General features: G+C 40.7%; 1 protein-coding gene across 7 annotated transcripts in view; it reads right to left on the reverse strand.

Annotated features, from left to right (window-relative positions):
• The window catches only part of rbfox1 (RNA binding fox-1 homolog 1), a 213,301-nt gene that overhangs the window by 92,968 nt on the left and 94,738 nt on the right, over positions 1-25,595 (reverse strand). For 2 of the 7 annotated variants that reach the window (XM_056752513.1, XM_056752518.1), the window contains exon 1: positions 12,306-12,823. The exons of 4 other annotated variants lie outside the window; for them this stretch is intronic. In XM_056752513.1, the coding sequence (XP_056608491.1) occupies positions 12,306-12,404 (99 nt within the window). In that variant the 5' untranslated portion in view covers positions 12,405-12,823. Of the gene's footprint in view, positions 1-11,991; positions 12,148-12,305; positions 12,824-25,595 lie in introns of those variants that run through there. One more of the 7 variants, XM_056752522.1, reaches the window with a different exon arrangement.

Raw genomic sequence — 25,595 nt, forward strand, 5'->3', positions numbered from 1 at the left:
AAAGGGATAGATGAATCAAAAAAAGAAAATTCTCTCATCATTTACTCACCTTCAAGTCTTTCCAAAGCCATATGATTATTTTCTGGCATGAGACACAAAAGGATTTCTTGGAGCCGAATTTGCTTTATTTCATGCAGTGAAAGTAGTGACCACAGCTAGTCTCTATTCCCCATTCACGTTCATTCATTTGGAATGACATGATGGAGTGGACCCTCATTTTGGGGTAAACTATCCCTTTTAAGTATTTCAGATACCTTTCCTTAATAAATGACACATAAAGTTCTGTGTGGTGATCAATTGTGTGCCGCTAAGAACGACTAGCTACACGCTTGCTCGAGGCCCTCAGAGGAGATTTGATTTGAGTTTATTACCAGCTCTATGAATCCCCTTTGAAAAGGTCATGCTTTGAGCAAGTAAACAAATAATCTAATAACTCTTTTAATCAAAGATTTGTAACAGCTATCTAGAAGACCATCTACAGTATTTTCTGCCTCCATAACGGACCGTCTTATATCTGTGCCTAAACTTACCTGTACCGTATTCCCACACGTTGGGTTTCCATGATCTATGTTGACTTTCCATATAGACACGCTGTATATTCTATTCCCTAACCCTCACACAAACTCTTCTGCATTTTTACATTTTCAAATAAAAAACATTATGTTTGATTTATAAGCTCTTTTCTTAATGGCGACAAGGACAAATATTACTGGTATACTATCTGTAGGGTTTACCAGAATCCAAGCACACGCACGCACTGTATAGCCAGAGGGGCAACAGGAAAGGAGGTGAAGGTGCAGTGTTGCATTGTAGGGATCCAAATAATTTACAGCTTTGGTATGCAGGACTGTCAGTACTTTTAGCCCCATCCACACAAGGTTCTCCAGGGTTGAGATTTGGCATCTTTAAAAGGTCTCCCCGACTAAGCCTGGCACTTCATCAAATGTGATATTAATGACCTGGGATTCATCATGCAAATTCACAGCGGAATATCAACTTTTAAAACTCACTTCCTGCATGCATAGTAGCCGATGGTAATCGCTTCCAAGGTCGTCATGAATCTTATTCAGGCGGACGTCATAAAGCATCTGCATACTTTGATGGAGGTGAAATTGATGGCGGCCTCGTCAAGACACTTCGCTCCCACCTCTGCCGTGAAACGGCGGGCAGAATTAAGACTCACGCCTGGATTATGCACATCAGATAAGTTCCCTGACTACTCAGTGAGCCAAAATCAATTTGTTTACCGTTATCAGATCCAGCGTTTAAAAGCTATTCAGTTTCAGTGAGCCTAACACTCGCGGCTCGGTTCAGACGGAGCGCCTCGCTTCTCTTCTCTTGAGTTTGAGAAGGTAATTTCCCCGGGATAAATACTGGGTAAATATTATTTCCAACGCTAAACGCACTAGTCCATGTTAAATGACCTAACCCGAGGAATGACATGTTATTCTTTGTATATATCTCTAAACAGATAAACGACACAATGTAACAGAACAATGACCTCTTTCCTTACTGGGTTCTTTAATTCTTCTCTTCATACCAGACTTTCATTATTTTCGTTATAGGAAATGAGTCCATCTGTGGGGACTGCAGTGTTTTTTGCTTGTTTTTTTCTTAAACAGACGCCCTAGCTGTTAGCCAAGGATATTGCCGCATTGTGATCCAGGGCTTTAGACACCCACCGTGGCCTGCACCTGTTTCTCTTCGGCCACACAAAGCCGAGAAGTCTTTTACTGCCGGTCCCTCATGAAGGCTGCCCTGTCCTGACAGATTTCATGTGCAACAACAACGGGTTTTTCCTACCTCCCAAAACATTTCAAAGGACCCTGTGTTAGCAAACAATTCTCAGATCATTGCCCCGGCCGCGCCACAATGATGTAGAGAAGATGGGTTTTGACATGCTGTTACTATCTGCTGTCGGACAGGGAGAATGTGTTAAATGTTAATACGCTTTTCTGCTTTTTCCAGTCACAGACCTGCCGGCTAGCTACCTCTGATAAGCCCACGCTGGGATCAATTTACAGTAGCAGAGTGTTTACAGAAGCGATCAGTCCGATGGCTGCAGGAGGAAGCTGGGAACAGCATCAGTGGTCCAGGCTGCAGCGTTTCCACAACTTGACTGGTGAGCTGCTACTATGTCCTTGAGGAAATTATGTAAGAGGAAATAGCGAACGGCTCACAGTACAAAACCCCTGCTGTCTTTATAGATGCTAGCTTATAGAGTCTAAATTTAGCTTTTTGACGCACCTGCCAACAACTAGTCCATTAAGAAAATCAAAATATATAATTGTATAATATCTATAATGTGGTGTTTTTAAATACCTGTGAAAGTTGGGTTAAATATACGTATCTCTCTTCTGTATATACAGTATATATATATATATTACAGTGTATTATATAAACTAACAGTATTGGTGATTACCCAAATCATTCTTTATTTCTGTAATGGTTCCACCAGTATTTGTAAACTCATTAGTCACGGTAGTTTTTCTTATGCTAAAATATAATTATTGTTGTTACCCATGAATTAATTTAATTATTTTATTTAGATGCCCAATTACAGTTATTTACTTGCAGTCCTTAAAAGAAAAATAAGTTGTAATGGTTAAATGTTACGGTTGGTAATTTCTGGGAGAAGTGGAATGTGCCAGTATAAATTTGGGCATAAAAACGTGAATAAAGACTATTTTGTTGTTTCAGTTTGTTATTTACCTAATAAAAGACAATACAATTTGAACTTTTTCATAGTTTTATTATTGCAGATTGTATGTAAAAGTGTGTTTAAAATGTAAACAATAAATTTTTAACAACCCATCTCGCACAACATCAAAACAAAGTTCCAGGTGAGAATATAGAGATAGATCGTAAAAATTCTTGTTTTTGCATTATCTTTCGAACACTGATCAGACAGTATCAATATCTCTGCAAACCTGTCACAGAAATCAGGGTTCTTGTTGGCATAAAAATCTAAAATAAAATATTTTGCTGGTATCAGAGAGCCACTCTTACAGTGCTTGAAGATAATTATTCAATTAAATATTAACTTGCAAAAGTCATATTTTACTAACCTACTTGTTGTGTTTTATTTTGATTCCGAATTTGTAAGTGGAAAAATGTGGATCATATTCTGGCTTCAACTCATATTCTTCAAACTTTATAATACAATTGTGGAATAATATAAATGGTTTATTCTTTTTGTGGGAGCATGCAGAGAAAAGCTAAGAATAATGACCTCCCACTAAACATTTACCAAGCCGCCTACTGGTATATCCTCTAGAAAAGTCAACATGCCCACTTATCAAATGCATATGTTTTTTCCAGGTTGCTGCCGGCCCACTGTCCAGCTGCTGTGGTTAGCCATGAGGGACTCATCCTTTCATAGCTGCCTATTATTCTCCTTCCCCTCGGTTACTGCGGCGTATATAATCCTATACCGCACTGCCTTGTGTGCAAACAGGGAACACAATGGCACAGCTGTTGTCGTGTAGCACTACATCTTGTGGACACAAGCACGCAAGATCACAACTCACACACCCCACGATTTCCAGCTCTGGATCACACACCTTTTTTTTGTAGAGACACCATATCTTTACAGTCCCGGGGCCACTGGCATCATCTGGCCCCACCATTAAGCCCGACTAGTGCAGCAAGGTTTCCCGCGGTGGCCGTTTCTTTAGATCTCCCTGTGTTTCTCAGCAGGCCGGCCAGAGATGGACTGAACTGTCCTCATTTAGCCGGCCTTACACAACCACACGGTGCGAGGAATGAAAGTAACAGAGGAGATAATGTCCAGAGGCACCCAAATAACAAAAAACCCGAACTGCTATTTCAGGCAGCGAGGGAAGAAAAAATACAAGGGAAGGCAAAATTATTTAAAGCTTTCCACCTCGGCTTTGTCTCAGGCAGAACCTTCGTAGCCTTTCGGCCTTTGATGAGGCTCTCGAGGCGGTTTTGACCCAGATAAAATAAAGGATTTAGCGCGTGTGGGAATATAACATTAAAGAGTTCTCCCTTTCCCCACCAAAGCACATTTTGTAACGAAACAAAGCGAATGCCGAGTGCAGAAAGACGGTGTCAGAAGTGAGGAGACAACATGTAGCCCATTGCTTCTCTTCTCACTTAATCATCAAAAGGAGTTAAAATGCCAACAGACATAATGAGGTTGAATAGGGGGAGCGCTGCTTTTTTCCTTTTGCTTCCCTCTTATTTGAGTGGGTTTGCTGTTGTGCAACACAAAGATGCAAAACAAAACAATTAGGTCGCCCCCAAGATCTCCAGAAAGATCAAGAAAAAAGGAGATCTAATTGTGTTATTCTGTCTTTAATAGGGTAGACTTAATACTGGATTCTCTGTCATTTTACGGGAAATTAGTCTAGCAATTGAGGCCCGTGCCATGCATGCGCTGGCACTTCCTGTACCCGACGGGCAAAAGCTTAGAGTCTTGTAACGACGCCAATTCTTCTATTATTCAGTGCGCTATGTTTGAATATCAAAGGCCTAAAAGTTCAAAGTGGAGGAACCAATTGAGGGCCCTTGCTGGGGCCTGTGATAAGGCCTCTCTATTGTTGCGCTGCTGTCTGCAGATATTGATCTGCGGCTCTGTGGGTGGGCCCTGCGGAGGATGAACCTGTCCGTCGCCTAAAGCCGGGCCACTCTTCCTATACCAGACAGGGAAATGAGTTGCCATGGACACCTGGCGAAATGTCGTCCATGGTTTGATTGACGACACAACTGTCAGCACTGTTAAAATGCCTGCGTTGGCTTTAAGCTGTCAACGGCCGTCGACTGTCACAGGGAGGGAATTCTGAGTGAAAGGTGCCTATATAATTCCTGTTTCCAGCTTTAATATGTATTAGCAGTCCAATTTGTAAGGGCAATGCGATTGTTTGCAGAAGTGACAAAACAATGGAATGATATCAATGACACTGCACAACACTCGCTCTTGTACAAGCAAAGAGACGCAGTGCATTTTAGGATATGCAGGTGTTTTTAAAATAGACAACGAATGTTTGCATACAATATGATTTTTTTATTCTTAAGTAAACAGCACATAAAGCTCACTGTGAAATGAGAAAAAATATTTAATTGAAAGGGCAGATTCACTAATAAACCAGTGCCAATGACAACATCATCAATATGACACGCAGAAAAGGTCTCATGTGGTATATGCCACAGTTAAATATCATGTAACATAAATTAAAGACATATTTTTGCCGTCATTCGTGACACCGTGAAAGCCACACAAAAGCATGTCATTATTTTAGAATCGATACATTCAATACAAAATGAAAATAATCGATTTGTGCACTACTTATGTCCTTTTACAATAATCAAAAAATGCATTTCATTGGAAAAAAAGTCACCGAAACACATCTGTGTGACGTATTAAGAAAGGTGTAAAAATGTAGCTCAAATGTAAATTTTGCGTAAATGTTTCTTTAAGGAAGATGAACTAAATCCAAGAAATGGTTTCGCCTGTACTTGCTTTCCTGACTTCTCCCTCCCCTCAAGCAGGGCATTAATTAATCCGGCCTGCCATGTTACAACCTCCCTGCTCAACTTACTAATATCCACACACTATCTTTTCCTCCCCATCCTTTCATTTAAATTGAACTTATTCACTCGTTCCTGTCACCTTAAATAAAACACATCTCACGCCTAGAGTGTCTCGCACGTCCTGGGCTTATGAAATTAAATCCAAACAAGAAATGCATGCGCAAGGTCGCCTTAAACCAAAACTTAACAGTGGTTGTGCTTCACGTTATCAGTACAATATAACCAAAGAAAGCAATACATGAACATTCCCATTCATGCCTGGAGCAGTTGGCAGTAAACACATTTTTTACATTCATAGACTGAATGTTGACTGAATGACAATGTTTTGAGCTCAAAATGTGATGTGACAAGTTCAAATGGATCAAAATATACTGCCATTTTGGAAGACCATGGAGAAAGATGCAGAAACCAGATGGTGTAGCTACGGCTACCATCGATCTACCAGCATGGACTAAACTTGAGCTACTGAAGCAAAATTCACGATCTGATTGCTGATATGAAAAATAATGCTGAAATGTAAGTGTGACGCACACTATTTGAGATTTTGAACCATGTATGTTGTTTATTTGGGGAAATCTGAGGGTGTCTGAGGGTGTTACCAAGATCGCCACCGAGTGAACTGAATTGCTTGAAAATCTTTGCGATTCTGAATGCACAAGAGCTGAATCCACAGACTGTAGATAAAAGGAAGTGGTGCCCTGATAACTTCACCCATCATTCAGGTTTTTATAACCTCAAATATACGTCTAAACTCTGCACTGTTCAGGGTAGCTTGCTGAACAAATCAAGTCAGAAAGCACTAAAGGGACAAATAGTAGGAAATAATAAGATAAATGGAGAACAGGCAGAGAGAGAATGCTGGGGAAAAAAATTCCACGGTAGGTTTATAATAAACCTTCACTGACAATATCGTCCACCTCTCATGTGGCTCACGAGCACGATGTATCTCTGAAGGGGTATAAAGGAAAATGATTCTTGAGTTATTTATTCATATGACTGCACACTCGTTTGTTTTGTAGAATAACCAGGTCACTATATTTGACTATATCATTTTCATATATAAAATTATAACGTATGACAATGACCTCTGGTGGAGCCAATTTTTGAGCACTTTTTTCTTCATTTTATATTTCTTATTTATTTTCAGTGAAGTTGACTTGAAAGAGTTGTGCATTGTAAAGAGCACCCAAGTAAGTGAATTAAAATGAATCCAATGCGGAAAGACTGACTTTTTCACAGTGACCCCAAAATATTCCCCCCAAATTCTTCTTTTTGTTCAAAAGAAAAAAGGTTGGAAGAAACACGAGGATGAGTTAATGATTTAAATTCCTGGCCGAACCAAAGGCACCTTTATATCTGCGAATTCAAGCATAGACTATAAGATTCATCTGGCTCTGCAAATTGCATGCATGAGATTAGCAAAAAGAAAAAAGAAAAGCGAGCGAGATCAAAACACTGGGAGATCTCGGCTCAGCTGGAGGCCGGTGCAGTGCGCTTGAGTTTGGCCAGACACTGCAGTGAAGCGATCGCTCGCTCCCTAATTACTGCAGGAGCAGAACAGTCTGTCTTCACGCCCTGAGCCAGGGAGGAGCCCGACGCAAGCCCGCGGCTCCAGGATACAGTCAGCCAGATGTAAGTGAGCGACTGAATGAATGAACAACTTTCCTCGCGAGTCTCTCCAGCACACAATTAACACACCGATGGTTGCCTATTTTGAAAACAAATGGTTAAAGCTAGAGGTTCTAAAGCTAAATACTTATGTTTATACTGATGCACTCTGATATTGTTATTTGCACCGCATTCGTGCATCTGATTAAATATTGATTAACATTAATGAGGCGGTCGTCCCACCCCCTCTCGCCTCCCGCTTGAAACTGTCCCAGTTTTCCCTGCTGATCCAAATAATTGAACAACTGTTTCAGTGCTTGAACAGAAAGAGCTGTGAATGCTAGAGCTCTCAATGGTTGAATATTCGCTCAACAACCAACTAGTTGATTAGTAAGAGACTATTTACATGATATTTTTTATTTCACTATAGTATTTAATAATTTTATATTTTACATTTTTATAGCCAATTGCACCTTTTAGAAATGTTCACCCACAAAAGAAAATGATGTCATGATTTACTTGCCCTCCTGTCACTTTCCTTGTATGACTTTCTTTCTTTAGCAGAAGACAAAAGAAGATATTTTGAAGAATGTTGGTAACCGAACAATAGGGGTACCCTTTCGCTTCTATTGTATGGACACAAAACCAATGCAAGTCAATGGGTAATAGCATTGTTTGGTTGAACATTCTTCAAAATATCTTCTTTTGTGCAGAAGTAAGTAAGTCATACAGGTTTGAAATGACAAGTGTTTCATGATGAATAAGAAAACGATGCTTATCAAGTCGTTTCCATTTAGTCGATCAGATTTTGAAAATGCGCAGCTGTAGATGTGAAGGCTGGTATGGCGGGCTTTCTCTTTCCTCCTCTTTCCATTTTTTTCAGGGCTCCCTGAGGTTCACTTGATATGTTGGGGTTTGTTTCTAATGAGCTGCCTGCTGGCTGGGATGCAGTTTCATTTCAGAGCAATTACAGTGGCCGTAATCTACAGCAAGCCCTCAACATGCCAACTCCACCTCCTCCTTGCATCAGGCCCCGGTCTCTCTGCTGACTGACCATAAGCAGCGAGCGCTCACATTAAGCAAGGCCTGTCACAGCTGAGTGAAGGCCCTGCTGGATGGAGTTAACCAGCACGACGGGAGCTGACATTTGTTCATTTGGATGTGTTAAACACAGAAGCTCATAAAACATCGTTCGGGCTCGGCCGCACAGCAGCTGGATAATTACTTTCAGGCAGCCAGAAGACAAACACGAACGCTGGCACATTACGCATCTATGGCTCGATCTCTCTCGTTCGGTTGTTTTCTCGTTTCTATCACCGTCTTGCATCTTTCTGTCAGTATAGGTGGCCTCTCATGGTTCACCTTTGATCTGACACTAGCGGCAGAGGTAGTGATGTCATTGTACGGCTAGACTGACTACACGGAGCTCATGAATATTAAATAGCTTGCACTGCACCAACATTGCCAGATATTCTTGCTAAATGTCCAGTCATTCTACCAAATTAATATTCATGAACCATGGAAGTTCCATACGGTCTTGCCATTAGGTTACATATTTTTACTTTATCTATAAATACACTTAAAAAAATAAAGGTCCTAAATTGAGTCCTCAGACCAAAACAGTTATTTAATATTTACATCCAAAACGTGCATTCAGATCCTCTTAAAATTCTGTATCAAATGCAATAATCCTTCTGCAATGAAACAGAACCACAGCCACGACAAAGATGCTTCAAATGAACTGTAAAATGCTCAGAGAACACAGAGTGCCATTGCAACGCAGACATGCAAAAAAAGGGGCAGCGAGACGATTGCTAAATTGTGCAACAGCTGCAATAGCAAACAGACATTATTATGAATGTGAGAGACTAATCACTCTTCTACACACAAACACACAAACAGGAACACATGTGCCCAGCAAGGCCCGGCAGATGGTCTCCGCCCCCATTTCCATACGCACATCGCCTCTCTCTCTTTCTCTCACTCTCACCAATCTCTATCTCTCTCTTTCATTCTTGCTCTCTATCTCTCTCTCCCAGAGGGCCATGCACCGTAGCACAACATGCACACATGACCTAGGACATTCACTGCTCTGTTGTTTGCATTCGAGCAATAACCAACTTCCACTAAGAGCATGCAAACAGATCAGACAAAGGGATGTGATCATTTACAGTCACGACCGATGACAAGCACAATATCCCTGGCCTTTACCTGCCTGTCAATGCTTACTGAAGGGTTTGAAAACTCATCAGGACCCGATGACACGACCAATCTCTCATTTCAGCGACTCGGCGAGAGCAGCGAAATGGGAGCGGGATAGAATAAATGAAGCATTATACAAAAGGATATAGATTTCAATGCCACGACACAATACAAATTAAACTTTCTGGCGATCTTTTAATGCATGTTGATTTAGCTCCGAAAACAAAAAACAATCCATGGTGGGCGGTTTTCCAATGAAGGATAGGTGTCAGATTCGCCGTCTCTGTTTGGACACGCATATTTCATTCTCTACATATTTTCTCCTCACAGATGTCAATAGGAGAACAAGTTAATGCCCAAACTTGAGATGTCCTCCCTAATTTATTTTCATCACTTGAGCTACTTTTAAAATGTAGCATTGATCAATTTAAGAAGTCCTGTCAGCCTGGGAAAAGAATGACAATTCATATTCACCTATAAAAAAATCTCTCTTGAGAAGTGGAATAATAATGACATTAATGGTTATTTGATTAGTAACGCAAAAAGAAGAAACAAAGAGAAAAATCGTTGAATTGAATGATGCTTGCTTTTGAATTGGAGTTTTTTCCCCAACCTCACTGATACACCTATAAATCTTACGTAATTTGCAGTTTGCTTGATTTTAAAGGTCTTTCAGTGCAATTATTTATTTCCACAAGTATAAATATTCCTTGCAGTCCATACTTATTAAAGAGATTAAAAAGAGACAATATTTGCGTCAAACAATATAAAAATACACCGCTAAAGGACGTCACCCAGTCCGTATTTCGTTTTTTTTTTAACTTCTTTGATAAATGAGCCTTTTGAGAAGGAAAAGGTAAGAAGCAAATGTGTCCAGGAGGCGTGATGGCGTACGGCTGCTCTGGGTACTTAAATAAATGAACAGCCATGAGCAGATGTAATGGAAAGGAAGGAGAGAGGAGCAGTTACGCGCAGTCAGCACAGATGGGAGCGGCGGAGAAAAAGAAAGAGAGAGGGAGCAATGAAGGGAGAGCAGTAAAAATTTGCTGAAAGAGAGCCAGACCCATATGACTTTGGGCCTTGGAGGATTGATTTTAGCCATAAAGACCGGGCGACCACACCTCCCACACCGCCCACCTTCCCGCAATGGTAAGGAGTTAGGTGCGGCACGCCAGTGGCCCTAAAAGGTCATGTGAGGTCTAACTGTCAGCTGCTTAAACCTGCCCTTCTCGTACCACAAGCCCTGCTTAAAACAGTCCTGTGGGTGAATGCAAACATATATCGTTGCTGTGTAAAATCGTGCATTTACAAAGGAATAATGTACTATTCTGTAAGTATACCGAGGCTGGTGTGACTTTAAATAGGAATAGAAACAAATAATTTAACTACTGTGTGTTATTCGTCTCTAAGAGACAGCATTCTAAAATAATTAATGAAAATTGAACGTAAACAATCCTGAAACACTCACTTTAACTTACTGGCCCCACGTTACTGCTGCTACACAAGGAAATGTATGCTATTCCTAGATAACACTGTTCCGCATGCTATGTACACGTGACTTCAGAAAAAAATCAAAGAAAAAATAAAGCACAATCCCGTCGTCAAGGCTTCGTCCTGAATGAGACCCCAACTGTAGTGAGATGTATTCAAAATGTCTTGCATCTCTGCTATAAATAGTCTCAAAGACCCAGATTTCCAGCTCACCCAACACACGTGAACACACAAGCAGAAGCAGAAATGCTTGTGGAAGCATATAAACATTTGAGAATCGGAAAAACAAACATTGCATAAATCGACCTCTATTGGTCTTGGGACACCCATCCTACGAAATAATTTTGTGATATGTTAAATGTTCTATTAAAAATAATTGCAATTATCACAACAAATGTTTTTTTTAAGTATAACTAAACAGATAACCATAGAAATCCTCAAATGCTAAGATACAAGTGTCATAAATGCGAAGTACACGATTGACATATTCTGCATTGATTAGAGAAATAAAAGCTGTCTCTTCGTTAGAAAAAAATAAATGTATCACTTAGATGTATTTGCAATTAAACTGACATGGAATGCAATTTCTATTGGATAAGACAAAGGTTAGAGGTGTCACTGAAGGTTAATGGTGGCTCTGTGCGACAGATGAAAGTTAAATGAGATCACTGATCTCCCTCACGTCGAGTCTTCAGACAGACATGCACTGCCACATAAGACCTGATGACTGATCAATACCATAGATTAAGTTTTGATTTGATAAATCCCCTTGAATTGTCATCACTCAAGTAGCTGATTCACTGCTTGGAAAAGGCACTGATGACAATTAAGTGTTTCAGATAATCAGGGGAAGAAAAGATGCCCAAGGGTGCAGACGTTTTTTTACGAACTAGGTTAAGGGTAAAAGTTATTTAAGATCTAGTCAATCATTTGTGATAAGTATAATTATAGAGCATTAAACTGTACAAGTAAAATAATAGCACGAGCGAAAGACGATAAACAGACACACAGCGCACGCTCAACACAAACATGCACACAATATGCTGAGCACATGAGAATATCATGTAGCAAAGTTAAAAGAGTCAGCAGTATTATTGATCACACAGCAAAAGCACACGAAATGCGGTGTTTTACCTCTCTCGCGAAGTGGAAAAACAGCTCACACTCTTTCAGACAGTCTAGCGCGTGGTGGCTACTTTCAAGGCTTATTCAAAAAGAGAGGGCATGGCAGGACTGAATTAAATTGATCATGCACAAACTTCAACACACAAAGATGCGCGGTTACCAAACACTAGACAAAATCCCTCTCTCACCACACTGTCCACTCGCATCCGTGTTCCACTTTCACTCTGGAGCGCACCCACGCGACTACACACACGCGCACGCACACACACGGTATTTGCGCCGGATCCGCGGGTTCACAGAGGAACGCTGGAACACTCACTCACCTGCTGTAAGTACATGAAAGTCAAGGCACATGAGAGCTGCGGACACATGTCCACGTTCGGCAGGGCGACGCACGGTCCGCCCGTCAAGGGATGCTGCATGGTGTCTGCGTCCGTTCGTGCTGTCCTGTCCCGTCCGCCGAGTTTTACGGGGTTGTTGAGATCGCTTTAACCGGACCGGTTAGGGTTATAATGCCTTTAAAGCCTTATAAAACACCTCAAGGTGTGAGCGCAATAGCGGCTAAAGAACCTGGTAAAGCGAACGCGGACGCGTGCGCGCAGGGGTCCCGGCGAGCGCACGTCTGTTTGTCACAAAAAATGCAAACAAAAAAACAAAGCGCGTCTGTTTTTTCTGGTACAGTTTCAGCAAAGCCCTTGTAAACAAAGACGAAACTCTGTTCACTAGGTTTCTCGGGGTTTCTAATGAAACGGGATCACGGGAACAAGGTAAGAGTGCGTGGCTGGACGTGATGAAGTTGCGCGCCGCGGGTCTGTTTTTTCCACGCGCTGTCAGATGAGTCCAGGCACACAGTCTGTTTCATTGAGCAGCATCTGAATCTCAGAGGAGAAGGGATGCGGGGCGGGGGCCAATCCTAAATCACACATTCATTTTTTTACGGGGGTGGGGATCTCTCCATTTTTTTTCGTTCGGCGTGAAACTGAATTGTCCTTATAATTTATTATTATAGGATCGGAGTGCGCGTCACATAAAACGTGCGCGCAAAAATGAACCTATATATTAGCACGTGAACGTACTGCCATCACATTTGTATTCCATTAAAATAATTTCATATAGCACTAAACTGCATTGCGCTGTAAAATCGACCTGTCCAGCCTAATTCCATTGTATATCTTTTTATTTATAACGCATTTTTATACACAAAAAATATTAAAATATTTTACTGTATGTGTCATTTTGCTTCTTAGCACTCAAACATGTATAAATGTATTTTACTTGTTTTTATTTGAATGAAATAGCAACGAATAGCATGAGAATGATTATTTTGGATAAAAAACGCATCAGCAAACTGGGATAGGTACATATAAGGGCAACACAAGAGTGCCTCTCTTATCTGCTTATCCAAGTCATAAAAGAACGTTTATGTGCACTAGGGCAAATGTGAGGCACTAAATAATTCATTAAACCCCACACAAATGTTTGCATTTGTTTATCATCAAGCTTCTCTTATAATCACAGGCCGTATCTCAGCAGCAAGGTCTTTATTGTAGCTTCATTAACAGCTGTTAAACGTTAAGTGCTACTGATGTTTCAACTGACAGGCCAACCAAGGTCTAAGCAGAAGAATATATAAGTAGAGATGTACAGTAGGGGGGAAATAATTTGAATTATTCATGTCCCTCCTCTTTAATCTCACCTATGTTTTTTTCCTTTTAGTCAGTGTTAGGCTTGCAAATCCATAGCAAGATTTCATGTTGGAGTTGCTGTAAGAGCAGATTCATAAGAATCAATGTTTTTCTATGTTGCACGATCGTCCGTAATTAAAACAGGCTTCATTGAAGCAGGCAGACATGTATTATGGAGAGGGCAGCAGACTGCTTTGCTCCATTTTACTCTTCCGCTTCTCCACCCCACACATAGCCTCGAGGCAAGACAGTTTCTCTACTCCCCCCATAGATGTGTCTTCTCCTTATCCTCGGCCTTTCCTCCCTGAATTCCAGCTTTTTTCCCTCTTGATGCTTCTCAGTACAAAGTATTAACTGGACTGTCAACTAGTGCATCTTTTTCAGTTTTTAGTTTTCTTTTTTTGTTTGAGAAATAAAAGAATGTTCTCTCAGTGTTTCATCACAGATAGGAGTGTTTATTTTACCGTATGTCTTTTTGACATGTGATAAGCCACTTCTCTTTTCTGTCTGTTGTCTTCGTCTTAACTGAATAAATAAGTAGGGGCTGAAAATTGAGGGAGAGAAACCTTGTTTATCTTTTTGCTTGTCAGTGATGCTTCGCTCTCAAATTTTTGTGTACATTGTGTTTTTGGTCTGTCATCGACGGGCAGAGAGGCTGCGAAGAGGGTCGAGGGAGGCAACAAGGTTTTTGAAGCTCTTGAGCTTTTTTCTGTGCAGAGAAAAGCCTAATGTCAAATTCATGCAAAGCATTACAAATAGCAAGACTCTATTAATAATGACATGAGCAAAGGCTCTGATCTTTCGTATGCTGACAGACTGCTGAAGTTTTTAGGTTACTTAGATAACAGTTTGTTGTTCATTTCTCTGAACACTGTCTATTTACCTAAAAAATATCAAATAAACAAAATTAAACCGAATTTGCAATTTATATAATTTGATGTACTTTATAGTTAAACAGAATATTATTTATCCTAGAATAATATAGGGACTTTTTACATTTTTATAAAATATTATGAATAAAAGTCTTTAAATAAGAAGCACCATCGAATTAGGAGCAATAAGACCAGGAAGAATAAAAGTAAATATAGAGCTAAAATCAATTTCAAAATGTATTCTGGATAGAAATATTAGGACCTGTTTGATAACGATATCCCCCAAAAACATTCTTGTTTCAACACAAAAGAAGATATTTGGCGAAATGTCTCAAAGGTTTTGTGTCCGTACAATTGAAGTCAATAGGGACCAATGTTGTTTTGTTACACACATTCTTCAAAATATCTTCTGCACAGGAAAGTAAGTCATTCAGGTTTGGCATGATTAACAGAAATCATACCAATATTTTTTTATATATCAGTATATATATACAGGTTTATATATATGTGTAGGTATATATAGAAATACTATACATACTGTATATATATATATATATTTATATATATGAAGAATTTGGGTGCAAAATTAAAACATGTTTAAAAATCATGTTTTTTTATTGTGCATTCCAATATCAAACCAACTGCAGTTGGTTTGTTTTAATTTAAGCCAAAATAACTAAAAAAATACAGCTATCTAACACAATAAAACACTAATTTTGGACATTTTTAAGCCTTCATTTATATGAAATTTTATACGTCTAGTGTAAAACTGTTATTGTGTCATGGAACATGTCAAGACTAAGGAGAAGGGCCTCCACATGAGCACCTACATATAGCGCAAAAAGACGTCAGCAGCAATCCTTAATACGTTTTGTGCTTTTCTGTTGCTTAATTAGCAAGACAAGCTCAGTGTTATACTCTGGCGTTATCAGTTAGATAAGACATATAAGAATTGAAATCCCTCCCATAAATAGTTTCTAAAAGAGGAATGCTTCCCACCACAGCAAATTGACTCTCCTGTTAAAAAGGGGAACATGGATGGTTGTTTCCATTATGTTATTTAAATTATTAATGACTCGGCAAGCTCTCCAACACTTACACACACACACAAAACAACAAGACAACAAAAATGGAGATGCGTTTTGCAAAACAACGTACATAGCACGTACATTTGACATTTTTGAAGGAAACGACGCCAGATATCACCTTGTCGTCCTTGTTAGAGGGCAAAACACTAAAGAGATGACAAACTGTTTAGGAGATGAATACACATATATGACAAATACGACAAAAAAAATCGTCTTTCAGATGTTGGCGACAAACAACAGCAGATTTCTGAGGAGCGACGCAACTTTTGGCATGTTTAGATCCCTCCAAGTATGTGAGTAAATGAACTGTGGCAGTGCTTGGCACATTGTCATTTAGGATCAGGTTGGGTGTATTTCACTAGCAGGGTGCTGCACTACAGGCCCGGGCTCCATTTCAGCCCGTGCACCCGATGTGAGCATCACCATTGCTGACAGACTAATAAGGAAGGACCGGCTGCCTCCACCCTGTGTCAGGAAGTTGACAGGACTGCAGCAGGTGCCGAACGTGTAGGGAAGATTGATGAAGTCACAAGGAGGTGGATTGCAGGGAGCCAGTTTGGTCATTGTTAGTGTTATTTTTCATTACCATCCCGGCTTGGTTAATGTAAATCCTAAGTCAAGATGATGGCTAACATCCCCAGCCACAGTGTGATGGGTTTTGTACAGAAAATCAGCCATTATCTCGGCGGGCTGAGTGGGACCGATGAGCCAGGCTTGTGATGGGTGAGACTCATTGTAAATAGTATTGTTTGTTTCTCCCAGGTGGGGGAGAATACAGGGAACTTCTCCAATCATTTCCAATAGGAAAATAAAATAAAAATGCCACAACCGGATAGGAGGGATATATTTTTCTGGAAATAGAAGGAGCAAGCGGCGCGGAGCCGCGGCAGGTTGACTCAGTGGCGAGAGCCAGATCGACACCACAGCACAGTCTGCATAGGAATTCGAGGCGTCCCCTGATATGTGACACTTTTTCGACCGCATCAATGACGATCATCTCCTGGAGGCTAATCAGAGATTCCTTGCCACTCTTTTACTTTGCACGTCGCACAATTTGGAAAAGTCGGTTTACATGACAGTAATTATGGAAACAGATGGGGCTCAGGCAAAAATATGACGGTGCGGAGACAATGGGCCCAATGCATGGGGGAGTTCAGGGGCAATGAGGAGTGCAGGCAGATTGCGTGGCAGCTGAGACTGGCTTTCATTAGCTCTTGAGTGTGCGTCTGGAAGCAACAGAAACGCGAGTCGTTTGTTACCCCGCTGCTGTCTGTGCTAGGGGCCTGCAAATTGATTACTGGGTGGGACGAAGCAAGCGATCCTTAGCACCTCCACACAGCTGGTTACCTAGAGCAGAAGCTGCAGAGACGCTTGCTGTCCACCCCCAGCTTTGGCTTGACAGCAGCTGCTGATCTGGGCTCATTTCGATGCATTAAGACTTTGCTGTCTTTCTAATTGGCAACAAAAACAATCCCATCTCGCTGTTAATCACCTCTGTGGAAACGGACGCAAAAATCACTGACTTTAATTCCTTTTCTATTTTCTTCCTCATTTTTTCCCTCTGATGCTCCTATATATGAAAACCATGGAAACAGAATGTGCTTTAAATAGAAGACAAACACTCAGAAAAGATGGAGGCCAGTGCCGGAGTGCTAATTAGATGTTTGTGGGTGCTAAAATCATAACACGTTATGCTGAAGTGTTTTTCTACCAATTAGTTCTTCAGCTCATAATCGAAACCCCAAAGGTCCGTGGCAGGTATAAAAAAGCGAAAATCAGAAACACGGCGGCAGAGCTGCGGATGAAAAGGACGTTCGCGCCGACACGGACAAGGGAAGGGTTGCGGACAGGGCCGTGCGCTCTTTATGCCCAGACGCCGATTCGGAGCGACGTTTTATAGAGCAGGGGCAAGCGCCGCGGATGGCTTCCCCGTTCTTTCACCAGGCTCTGCCATTAGAGTGCTTTAGCTTCTATTAATGTGTCACTTTCCCTCGCCGCAGAGCCTGTGAGGAGGGGGCGATTCGTTCTGACAGGACCAGGAGCTGTCACATGCAGTAACGGTTCAGCACCGACCAACAGGAAAAGCCTCAGAGCTGACGGATCCGCGATCCATCAGAGCTGACGCGCGGGCCTCCTCCACCACATATCCGACTGAGATGTGCGGACAGGAGTCCATTAATTAACTGCTTAATGTGCGGAGCTCTGAAATTCCCATGCCACCGCGCTCTTGATTTGAACAAACCGCAGAAAAAATCGTATTAAAGACGCGCATAAAGAAAGATTCAGTGATGAAAAACCTTTCCAGCAGTGAGATAAATGATGTTAAAGGGATTCAATCTGCAGGTGTTTTACTATTAAGTGAGCATTTGTAGATGTTTTTTTTTAATTCAATTAATGTAATGCCTTAAAACAAATAGGTATGGGACATTATGATTGACTAGTAGTTTCACATTTGTACTTTTCTGAAAGTTTATATAAAATAAATATTATATTTATATATAGTATTTTGCATTGGTGCTTAATTAGCGTTAGCATAATAGCATGCAATACACACTACTTTTCAAGATGTAAACAAGGGTCTATTTCAAATAGATCATGTAATCTATAAGATTTACTTATGTATATAATTACATTTTAAAGATATTACTCTTTATGCTGTACCTGTTTGGCAGTCAGCACACTTGAACCATTTTTTAACACCGAAGCACTTTTCATTTATCGGATATTTAATTTTACATGCAAATCGTTCATTTTAAATGCACCACCACTACACCCGTACACTTGCAGATTGATTTCTTTCGCCATTGTTTTTTAAATCTTTTGGGCCATGAGCACTTTGAGGTTCAAGACAGCATGTGTCAAGTTAAAAATAGTTCGGCTCTTAAAAATCCGTTTTGAGACCTCTGCATTCTGTTCCGTTCTGCTGCACTCCATCCAGCTGTTTCCGAACACAAGGACGTGTCCCGTGTGAACCCGCCTAAAAACATATCCAATTATGGTCGGGCAAACCAAAAACAAGCCTCATTATTCATGGCTTAAAACTGATTTATCAAGTAGTTGCTTGTGAAAATATGTACTCCGTTGAAAAAACCGGCATATGCAGGTTTGGTATGTTTTGATGCTGGTTTGTGCTGGTTTAAGATGATCATATGCTGGTCATGTGCTGGTTTAATATATATACCTAATACCTAAAAGCATATGCAGTTATATTCAACAGGGTGCTGTAGTTTCGCACATCCCTAATACGATCAAACAATCCAAGTTTCTGATTTTTGTGTTTTTTAAAGACCCATAACATCAAAAAAAGCGAAACAATTGGAAGCGATTTAATCTCGCCGACGTCTCACTCTACAGTGTAAAAGAACTCTGAGTACATCAATACTGAGAAAGTCTTGCAAAGAGATGCTGTGTTAAAGTCATTAGCATATCATTAATTAGCTTCCCACTTCCTTATGAAGATTGCAAAAGACCAAAGACCTTCCAGAGGGACCTGCCTTCATTTAATAGGCAGCATGAGGCAGGGAACAATCGGAGGAGTACTCATCTCTCGAGACCACTCCCTGTAATCATCAGCTGCTGCTCTGAGATACGCCCCGCTCATTCATACACACCGCGTCTCAAACCGGCCCGCCACGGCACCTGTAATTCAAACGCCAGCTAACCCAGCAGCTGGCAAATTATAACGGAATGTCTGATGTTTACGCCGAACTTCCGAGCCAGTCAGTCTTACTAAAAGCAGGACAGATGGTGCGGTTTCTTCTGTTGCTTTTCGTGCGTACAGGCAAACAAACCGGCGAGACACGGCTCCGTGGTGACGGTGGTGTTTTACGAGATTTGACAGAATGAAATTTTGACGCAAAGGATTCCGGACATCAGGCATTGACTGAAGCAATCTAGCTCCGAATATACTTCTACTAGAATTGGCATTAAACCTAGCAAGCCAACAACGATACTTAAAGAAGCTCCAAATCAATTAGCAAAAAGAGAGACTTAACCAGCCTCTGAAAAATCTAGTCACATCCACTCTCTCAATTTCCAATCACAATATGCTAGAGAAAGAGCATCAATTACCTTGTTACTTAAAATAGCTATCTATATTCCAGTATATCAGTCCAAGTCACCGCGCTCATTAAAGGCCCCTTCATTTGTTTGCGCACTGCAAAGGTCTTTAAATCTGCCACAACATACAAAAAGAGGCCAATTCCACATTTCCCTGTGGTGTTAATTGAGAGAACACGCTGCTTCCTGATTAATTATGTCAATGTATAAGAAATCCTCTTTTCAGCACCCCATAAAAAGAGCTTTGCTTTGAGGACGTGCCTTAGAATTACCGCACAATGAGCGCCGGCTTAACTAGCGGCCCATGCACAACATCTGGACGGCATGTCACTGTCTTATTATGACAGACCTTGACCGTTGATTTCAACCCTCATTCTCTAGGGCCAAACAGGATCAAGTTCTCCCGGACAGAGATAAATTCCCTTCCAGAGCGCAAGCATTTCATGAGGTATGACATACCTGCGTTTATGTGATGTAACATAATGTTGTGTATTACAACGAATGCAAGGTCGAGGGAAAGACAGGCTGAGTGGAAAGGAATGGGTGAAATTATGTGGCGAGGAAAACACACACACACACACAAATGCAATGCTCTGACATGCATAGTCTTAAAGCTGGCTTGCAGTAATTACCCAGCTGCTGAACTACTAGGGTGGCAGGATTGAAAATGAGTACCAATTATTAAATGCACCACAGAGAAGATAGAAAACTACAGGAGGTCCACAATGGGACTCATGTTGCTTTGCCTTAGCTCCATAAATGCTAAACGACTCAGAAAAGCATTAATATTCCAACTGTTCCATCACTGACTGCGATTTAAAAGAAAAAGCAATACCTAAACATCATTCCAGTCAATCAGATCCACCTAAAGACTATTCAGACGGATTCCACTGCATCCTGATGAAGGTTTTGCACATGAACGCAAGGAAACAACACTCCCCCCACCCGCAACTTTGGGTTTACTTTTTGAAGAACAGTAATCATATTTTAAGGCTTTCAGCCACTGTGGGAAGAAACACAATATAGCCGTGGCATGAAGCAATTACATTAAGATAAAGCGGGAGCCTTTGCCAGCCACTCGCTTTGGCAGTGTACTGGTGGTACTATAATCCACTATGCATAGCATCTACTTGCTGTCTTTCAGCAAAAACGGTTAAATGTTACATCACCTAATTAATATTCACGAGTCCAGGTGATAGTCTATTACCTTACTTCCTCCAAAAGTGTGACACAACAGGAAACAGACGCATGTTGCCTCTCGCTTAAATGATCTTTCTCCGCTCCCTCAATGTGCACACTATATTATCCTGGGACTTATTAGGTACCGCTATCGTGCCGGTACTCATAGTAAGATAACCCTTACCTTGTCTTATCACTGGCGCACAAAAGCTTGGGATCAAACAGGCCTCCGTGTAATCCATCTCTGTCAGCAGCATTACGGAAATTACCTGTCACAACCATCATGGTCGAGATTCTGTGATTAAACACAAACTTTGGAAATAAATGCCCAAGGGCAGCAGAACATGAGTCTCAGAACGTTTCAATTGAGACCCCCCTCCACTCCCCCGTACAGGACTCATTAATTGCTTGATTCTACATGGAGGAATTACGGATGACACAATGTTCTCTCCGTGAGGGGAAAAAGAAAAGAGAACGTAGGAGATCATCACAGCCTATTGCTTGTAGCCACAGAATGATCTTTCATTATCTTTAATTCAGATAGGCAGTGTTTTCTGTCATTCTGCCGGGCTGGTGACAGAGTTGGAATTGGTGTTTCTAAAATAGAGCCGAGAAGTTAAATGGATTTAAACCTTTGTTCGCCGCAGTCTTGTGTGCAGGCCGCACTTAATGGAAATGAGTCTCTGTGTCTGACAAGATCAGAGGTGCACACGGTGACCTGTAGCTTAACAGTGGATCGCTACCATTCAGCGTAAAGTTAATAGACATTGTCTCGTCAAAACTTCTCTTGCCTCAGTTCTGTGGAGCGCTTAAGTTAATTACATAAACGTTGAGACAAAGTCACACGCTTACATGTAAACAGACATAGTTTCCAATACTCTTATCTTAATTGTGTTTGCACGCACACCTTCACACATTTAATTTAAAAGAGACTGAGGTTATTATGAGGTTGTTAATTATGAGTACATGCATACAAAAACTGGATTATGTAGAGAATATGAAAATAGTTTGCAGATGATTTGCATTATCAGAGGTCTCCTTTTTTTTTGTTTAAGTCTAAATATGTACAGAGTGGGTTGTCAGAACATCACAAAAAAATGCACTGTGAAAATCTGGCACAATGACAAAACTTTAGAAAACACATGGAAACTGTTTAAAGACGAATGTTATCGTTATTTGGCACTATACGTGACTGTCCCGGTCACATATGCTTTTATCGTTCGCCCTTTTGGCTTGAGGACCGATCACACAAGCTTCCAAAATACAGTATTCATCGCTGACAACAAGCGTTCCAAACTACGTGCCTTAAATTTAAGTTACATTTGGTAGAAGTTTTGTTGACAAGGTAAGCTTTAAGGTTCACTCAATTTAGATGAAGGACCTCGCGAAATTGAGAAATGACCTTGTTTTCCCTGAGTTGTCAGACAGCTACGGAGAGGAATAGAAATATTCAAAATTTAATCCCAAGGATTCGTTCCGACTCCAAAGGAATATTATGTGCTTTGAGAAATAATTCAAGCAATATGCATGGCAATGAAAATGATATAAGGTTAGACATCAGATATTGATATAATAACTTATTTAGTGTTATTCATATAATGGACTCGATTATGTCAAATTTTACATTTCTTTAATAAATTATGAGACTGGTGAGAGTAAAAATGTCACATCTTCTTTATGGATCAAAGTTATATTCTACGCCTATCAACTGTTCCCATAATTCTGATTAATACCCGCTGTCCGTTTCTTAGGGAAAATGTATTCATAGTCACACAGTCCTTTTGGTGCATCACTTTCCATAGCGAACAAGTTTGCTTCATAAAAGACAAATGTCTCAAGACATGTCACAAAAGGCAATCCTTGCCACATGGAAAGCCTTGGTTTTGCTGTAAACTCTGAGTACTGTTTTGCCCCTGAACTCGAAGAGTGATCAAAGCGTACCGAACTGTCAAAATAGTCCAAACAGTGTAAGGTGCAGTACTGTTGATATTTAAATCATCATTGAATACGCAAACTGTGCACCGCAGAACAGAGAACTGTTTATTCTTCAAATCCCTTTATTGTCTAGTTTTTCGCTAAAGCTATACTTCATAAGTTCTGGGGTCAGTAAATAAGAGCATTATTAAACATGTCTGTCAGCAAACTGAACAAACCGAAGCGGTGGACAGCTCCCTACTAAATTATTTACAGCACAACATGCAGTATGTATTTGTTATTCTGTTCTTTAGGTCCCACTAAAACAATGCAGAAGCTCTGCCTATCTGTGCGCATGCACCCCCTGCTCTGCACTGCACCTACATACATACTGTATGCCACCGCTAGCAGCGGGCGGACACGACCAAAGATCATTAGCTTCAAACCGGCAGGAAACACTCAAGTACATGTCAATCAATAAGATGAAAAGACAGTTTGTTTTGGATCCAAATTGTTGCTGAGTCAAACGAAAGACTTCCTTGCTCTAATGCACAAACCATTATGATGACCTTACAGCAAGGCATGTGGTGTACACCATTTTACCCTTCATGTATTTGTTTGTTAAATATTTAGTCACAGAGGTTGTTGGGAGTCAATGACAGCCTATAGAACCTTATGGTAAAAAATGTAAGGACCTCATGTATTATTTATAAACAGCGAATCCTTTGGACCTAAAAATGATCCAAAAAGTTTTGCAGTCTTTTGATTCACTGCCTGCAAAGCCTTCAAGTTACAACACTTAAACGCTGTTGTGGTGCTTGGCTTTGTAATTGCATGTTGCGGCTATATTTCTTTATGCTTCAGCTACTGATAAGTGTATACTGTCAGCTCCATTTAACACATTTACCACATTAAAATCCTTTCCGCAGATTTCCTTCGTCGACGATCACCACCGTCAAATCAAAAAGCGCTCAAATTCTGCGTGGAGCTGCTTACAGTATGTCCACTTAATGTTCGATTTAAAGTTTTTGTTACCAACCGGTGCTGCAATTATACGTGGGGAGAACTACTTCTGTGAATGAATAAAGATTCAATGACATTATAGTTAAAATTCAGTCACACAAATCCATCAGGCGCAGCCATTTGAATGGTGTTTTGTTAAGATAAATGGATTGGTAATGTAACAGGCTCTTAGAAGAGGGCTGAGCTGAGATACGGAGCCGTTCTGTTGTTCCCCAGCGCCATTCCTTTTCTCTCCACGTCAATAGAATGAGAGGTGGGGCAACACTTCCCGTGGGCATCGCCTTTTCCATTTGGACTATTTGACACAACACCCTTTCTCCTCGCCTATTCAATCTGTGCTGGGCCTTCCAGTGAGCTAATGATGTTCCCTATTGTTTCAAAGGTTTTCTAGCAAATGGCATGTGTGTATATCAGTCACGAGATGCTAAGCATGCGGGATACCGGGGAGAGAGAGATGATGCCCTGTGCGAGCAAAATATGTGCGTGCCACAGTCAGAGTGTCTGGAAAGTTTAAACCTCCCTCACAGCTTGCCTCCTTGTCAGCAGAATTTTGTTAATATTGAAGCAAATTTGCAGCAATGGAGCAGAGCAGAAGTCATCACTATACAGTGAGCGGCTAGGGTTGTTTTGTGTCAATTTGTTTTCGCTTACGGTCCTTGCATTGTATGAATAACTAGATGGGTACCGTTTGTGATGCGAAACGCGCTGCCACAATACTGGAATTTGTCTCCATAGTGCCTGGAAGATAATCTGCGTAGATACATCCAGGGTCACGAGAGGCCTCACACTGACCACCTCCACGTCTATGACATTACATTACAAAATGTGATTCTTTTAATCCCTCAAATATTTGATCTGGAATAATAATGCGGAATAGTAACGGTGATGATATGCACAGAATCACAATCTAAACTGCACAATTAACCTGCGAGTATCAGTGTTTTTCTTAGAATACCTTTTCTTCATTAAGATTCTGCCTTGTTAATTACCTCACGGCTCCGAGAGCATCATAGTACTCCCATCTCTAATGAATAACTGAACCAGCAATGATTTATTCATTCATTCTGTATGATAAGCTTATGTACCCGCACCACACTTTCAGTTTTCGCTAACAGGCAAGCTCTCATCAATCGGAATCAATCAATCAGCATATCTAGATGGCTCAGGGATTGTCGTGAAATGCTCTATTACTATGAAACAAAATTTAGCCGTGATCCATACTTTAATCCGTGGCAAAGCTGCCTCAATACAATCTCACCTCAGACCTCCAGGCCATTATCCTGATTGACCACAAACTAAACTCTTCTTACTGGGAGGAGATTGTGGGGTATCATTACTTGGATAAAATGACGATAATCCAATTTAAATTTCTTTAAGGATTATTATCAGTTTGAGTGTTAAACCAATAGTTTAAGTAGCCAAATTTCTGTCATTCACTCGTAAACACTGGGTCAGAATGTCCGCTTATGTGAACTCGTGGACGCGCATTCTGAGGGCAGAGCAAGCCATATTTTTATGTTTAAAAAGTATATCATTTTTTAGTTTTCTTGGAAAATGACCAATCGTGTCGCTCGACAGCACCCCAGTTTATCGTCTGGTGTCGTTTAGAGCCATTTGAAGCTGTGATGAAACTGAAAATTGGACTTTAACCAACAGCCCTCCGTTTAAGTGCATTATATGGATAAGAACCCTGGAAACCTTTTCTGAAAAGCTTCAGTTTGTTTTCGACAGAAGAAATAAACGGACAGTTTGTATGTGAGCGAATTATCACGAAATGTTTATTTTATAGTGAA

This window comes from Triplophysa dalaica, chromosome 7 (assembly GCF_015846415.1).
Source record: "Triplophysa dalaica isolate WHDGS20190420 chromosome 7, ASM1584641v1, whole genome shotgun sequence".
NCBI classification, from domain to species: domain Eukaryota; kingdom Metazoa; phylum Chordata; class Actinopteri; order Cypriniformes; family Nemacheilidae; genus Triplophysa; species Triplophysa dalaica.